Source organism: Chrysochloris asiatica, unplaced genomic scaffold (genome assembly GCF_000296735.1).
Source record: "Chrysochloris asiatica unplaced genomic scaffold, ChrAsi1.0 scaffold00117, whole genome shotgun sequence".
Lineage (NCBI taxonomy): Eukaryota > Metazoa > Chordata > Mammalia > Afrosoricida > Chrysochloridae > Chrysochloris > Chrysochloris asiatica.
In genome coordinates, this window is record NW_006408635.1 from 9,949,405 (window position 1) to 9,954,768 (window position 5,364).

The following is a 5,364-nucleotide window of genomic DNA, read 5'->3' on the forward strand; positions in this document are numbered from 1 at the left end:
CAGGTGGCATCATTGATGGACTCAAGTGTGGCAGCGGTAGTGAGGTTGGCCCAGGATCAGACATTGTTTCGTTCTGCTGTGTGTGGGGTCGCTATGAGTCGGTTCCGACTCGATGGCACCTGACAACAACAACAACATAGTTCTATACATTTAGGTCTTTAATCCATGTTGGGTTTGTTTTTAAATATGGTGTGAGAAATGGGTCTTGTTTCATTCTTCTGCAACTGGACTTCCAGTTTTGCCAGCACCATTTGTTGAAGAGACTGTCTCTTCTCCAATTCAATGTGTTTTGACCCTTTGTCAAAGATCAACTGACTGTATGTGGATGCTGGGTGCTCAATTCTGTTCCATTGATCTATGTATCTGTCATTGGACCTGTACCAGTCTGTTTTGATCACTGTGACTGGTGGTAAATTTTGAGATCAGGGAGTGAGAGACCTCCAACTTAGTTCTTTGTTTATCTGAGGTCTCTTTCCTTTCCATGTAAAGTTTGTGATAAATTTTTCCATCTCTGTAAAGAATGATATTAGAATCTGGGTTGGGATTGCATTATATCTATAGATTGTGTTGGGTAATTTTTGACATCTTCATAATGTTAAGTCTTCCTATCCATGAGAATGGTATGTTCTCTCATTTTTGTAAATCTCTTTTGGTTTCTTATAATAGGGCTTTGTAGTTTTCTTTGTACAGGTCTTTTGTTTCAGTAAGATTGGCAGTTCAAGCTCACCAGCCACTCCTTGGAAACCCTACACAGGGTCACTATGGGTCAGAACTGTCTCAATGGCACTTAACAACAACAACATTTCATCTTTTGGGTAGCTATTGTAAATGGTATTGCTTTCCTAATTTCCTTTTTCTTAGTTATCTTGAGGAATTTCCCTTCAATTCCTACTTTGTTGAGTGTTTTTATCAAGACTGGTTATTGGATCTTGTCAAATGACTTTTCTGCATCAATCAATATGATCATGTGATTCCTTTCCTTTTGTTATTTATACAGCAGTTTACATTGATTGTTTTTCTAATATTGAAGCATTCTTGCATTTCTGGTATGAATCCCACTTTGTCATGATGCATCATCATTTTGATGTGTTGTTGAATTCTATTTGCTAGGATTTTGTTGAGAATTTTTGCATCTATGTTCATAGGAGTTTGTTGTTGTTGTGTGCTGTGGAATTGGTTCTGACTCATAGCGACCCTGTATGGGGTTTCTGAGGCTGTAAATCTTTACGGGAGCAGAAAGCCTCATCTTTCTTCCACAGAACGGCTGGTAGTTTTGAACTGCTGACTGTGAGGTTAGAAGCCTGATTCGTAACCACTACACTACCAGAGCTCCTTGTTCATTGGGGTATTGGTCTATAATTTTCTATTTTAGTGATGTCTTTGCCTGATTTGGTATGAGGGTTATATTTACTTCATAAAATGTATTCATGAGTTTTCCATCCTTTTTATGTTCTGGAATAGTTTGAGTAAAATTGGTGTCATCACTGAATGTTTGGTAAAATTCACTAGTAAAGCCATCTGGACCTAACATATGGTCTCTTCTTGAGATTGTTCCATGTGTATGGGGAAAGAATGTGTATTTTGTTGGGTTGAATGCTCTGTACAGATCTATTAGGTCAAATTGATTGATTGTGTTTAGTTCCTCTGTGTCTTTGTTATGCTTCTTTCTCATTCTGACATTTTTTGAAAGTGGTGTATTAAAATCTAGTATTATTACTTCCTTCTTTTATTCCTTTCTATTAGACTTTGATTTATGCATTTGAAGCTCTCTCATTGGGAGCAAAGGTATTTATTGTGGTTATGTCATCGTGTTCAATTGGCCTTTTAGTCATGAGATAATGTACTTCTTTGTCTCTTATGGTGGTTTTTGCCTTAAAGACTATGTTATCAGAGATTAGTATTGCCACTCCTTAATACTGATCTTTTGGATTTCTGTTTGCAGCTTTTGTATTGTCCCCAGTGCTGTGTCTAATCTGTTTGATTGTTCCAGTAACACTCTTCTGAATTCTTCCTTGTTTTTCTCAACCTTTCTGTAAAATGTTTGTTGTACTTCAATATCATTTTCCTGAATTACTTTTAAGGTAGTTCTAGTGCCTCCTCTTCCTCAAAAGTATCTTCTAGCTCTGCCTCTTAGTCATTTGTTTGAGCTACTCTGTATTGTTTCTACATGTGAACAGAAATGTTTTGCTTTCTAGGCATTGTGGTGTTGTATTTGTATTAAGTTGATGAATGTATGTTAGTGTATTCTTAGGCACTCAACTGTCTCCTGGTGTGTGTAATCAGGAGATGAGCTTGTGCACCATTCTCTGTTTGCAATTTATGCAGTTCAGTTTGGGATGGATTTAGCTGATGTTGGTTGTTGTTGTTGATTCAGTGTACAACATCTAGTAAGGATCCTAACCCAATTGGCAGGGTTGTAGATGGTAAGGCTGTGGCTGGGCTATATGGCAGCAGTTTCTGTCTCCTGTTGGGTGAGGCAAGAAGAGAAAACACATACACGAGTAAAGGAAAACAAGCAAACAAACCAGTGGGGGGGAAAAATAATAATGAAGAAAGAAGAAGGAACAAAAAACTCAATGGCTTTCTTTCTGCCGATAACGGGCATGCCACTGCACAAATTATTGGCCTCTTGCTTTTATAGCCACCTGAGAAAGTTCAGAATGGTCCCATTGCACCTGTCCATCCTGCACAGACAACTAGTTTTTTTCTTCTTTTTTGTTTATCTCACACATCCACTCAGTCACTTCTAGTGAGAACTATCCAGCGCTGGCCAAGACCGACTTTGCAGATTTGGAGCAGGGCTGGCCTGAGTGGGTTACTGTGGATAGTCCTTCCTCCTTCCATGGGGCTCACAACCTCAGCATTCCCCTCTGACTACCTGGAAAGTGGGAGCATGACTGGGAGTATATGTTGGTGGAGGCCAGCCTACCTATGGTCACCAGGGAAGTGTGTGGAACAAGAAAAAAAAAAAAAAGAAAAATCGCACCATTGTCTCTGTGAACCACAGTTAGGTTTCTGTAATGTAAATATGTTTTCTTGTGTCTGAAGCTGCTCATAAAAGCCCAGTCAGCCACCACAGTTCAGGTGTCCTCTCTTGTCATGTGTGCTCAGCTCTCTCTCCTAGTAAGCACTCAATCCACATTTTATCTCTTTACCTGAAGCTCAGAGTTCCAAGATTTCCTCTTTGACTGTCTCATCTGATTTTCCGTATCCTTACTGCAGAGGGTTTGCACAGTTTTTCCGCCTAGTCCACCATATTCCTCTTTTTTTTTGTGTGTGGAATATTATCTTGCTGTATTGCTAGAAAAATGGCCTAATGGACTCATAAGAGGCAGTCCACCTGTTCTTGCTCTCTTTACCAAAGACACTTTGTCCTTTGATAATCAACTATCCAACTGTCAATGATGAAGTACTCAATGATGGTCTCGTTAATGCATAGATAGTGAGAGTGTTCTAAAGATGCTAGGAGTAGACTGATAATTCCTGAGAGATTCCCCAGAAACGTTCCATTTTGAGAGGAACATCTGTGAAGCTCTCAGGAGATATCAAGGCCTGCCCCTACGTTTACTTTGCCAGAAGAAAGAATGCAAAGGTATAGTTTTGATTTACATGGCTTTGTGTTTTTGGTCCCTTCCTCAGTTTAACCTGGTGTGTGGCGATTCCTGGAAAGTGGACCTGTTTCAGTCCTGTGTGAATGTGGGCTTCTTCCTCGGCTCTTTGGGAGTTGGCTACATTGCAGACAGGTATGTTAAGGCTAATTCAATGAAACAGGTCAATGAAATGTCAGGAGGAGAATGAGTTCTTGGGGAGTAACAGTGAAAGAGGAAGAACAATTAGAATCTACCACAGAAATTGGAGAGGAGACTTGGTAGCTCTTCTAACTAGTTTGATGGTGGGAGATAGAGAAAGATGAGGAGATTTCAGGTGTATGAGACTACATATGAATTAGTGTGGTACCTTGAACTTAACTTGATATGGCTTTTCTAACCAAAATTTTCTTAATTCCCACCGAATGATTGAGTAGGAACATGCAATTATGGTGTATAGGACACTAACACAAGGATTCGTTTTGCCATCCTGCTACGTTTAAAAGGAGCAGGAACAAACAATCCCAAGACTATCAATAAAAAAGAGCAAGAGCAGAGTGTTTCATGGCACCTGACAACAGCCAGGGAGTATGCCAGGGGCAGAGGTGGAACAGTGAGGGGGCAGAGACTTCTGACAGATGTGTATTGTCCCTCAGGGAAGCTGTGAGGTGGTGCCACCTTGCTGTGCTTCTTGTGAGGATCTGACCCCAAATTCCCAGCACCCTGCATCACACCTTTCTACCTTTGACTCTGAAGGTTTGGCCGCAAAGTTTGTCTCCTGGCGACTGCCCTCATCAATGCTGTCTCAGGAGTTCTCATGGCCTTTGCACCAAACTATGCATCCATGGTGTTCTTCCGCTTGCTTCAGGGGCTGGTCAGCAAAGGCAGCTGGACGGCAGGCTACATCCTGAGTAAGTATTGGCTTGTGGAGGTGCCACAGCTTCCCTTGGACAACAGAGCTCAATAAGGGGGTAGAATGGGATGGAGTTAGACATAGAGGTGCTCTTTTCAGGGAGGTGTTATTTACAGAGTCTAGAGAAATTGTGCTAACACTTGGTGTATGTTGAGTGTTGATAGTTGGTCCAAGAAGAATGAAGTCCTTGACAACTTCAGTCTTTTCTCCGTTGATAAGAATGATGTTTATTGGTCCAGTGGTGAGGATTTTTGTTTTCTTTACATTGAGATGTAATCCATACTGAAGGCTGCGTCTTTGATCTTTGTCAGTAAATATTTTAAGTCCTCTTAACTTCCAGCAAATAACGTTGTATCATCTGCATATCATAGGTTGTTAATGAGTCTTCCTCCAATACAGATGCCACAGTTTTCTTCATATAACTCAGCTTGTCAGATTGTTTGCTCAGCATACAGGTTGAATAAATATGGTGAAAGAATACAACCCTGTCATACACCTTTCTTAATTTTAAACTATTCAGTGTTCCCATGTTCTGTTCGTACAACTGCCTCTTGTTCCATGTACAGATTCCTTATGAGCACAATTAAGTGTTCTAGAATCCTCACACTTTGAAATGTTGTCCATAGCTTGTCATGATCCACAGAATCGAAAGCCTTTGCATAGGCAATAAAGCACAAGTAAACATCTCTCTGGTATTCTCTGCTTTCAGCCAAGATCCATTGGACTTCATCAATGATTTCTTTTGTTCCACGTCCTACTCTGAATCTGACTTGTACCTCTGGAAGGTCTCTGTCAGTGTATACTCTCAGCCTTTTCTGTATTAGCTTTAGTAAAAATTCACTTGCATGGGATATCAAAGATATT

General features: G+C 40.4%; 1 protein-coding gene across 1 annotated transcript in view; it reads left to right on the forward strand.

Annotated features, from left to right (window-relative positions):
• Positions 1–5,364, forward strand: part of SLC22A1 (solute carrier family 22 (organic cation transporter), member 1) — a 76,229-nt gene that overhangs the window by 28,099 nt on the left and 42,766 nt on the right. The window contains 2 exon segments of the mRNA XM_006868488.1: positions 3,640–3,743; positions 4,344–4,498. Coding sequence (XP_006868550.1) covers positions 3,640–3,743; positions 4,344–4,498 — 259 coding nt within the window.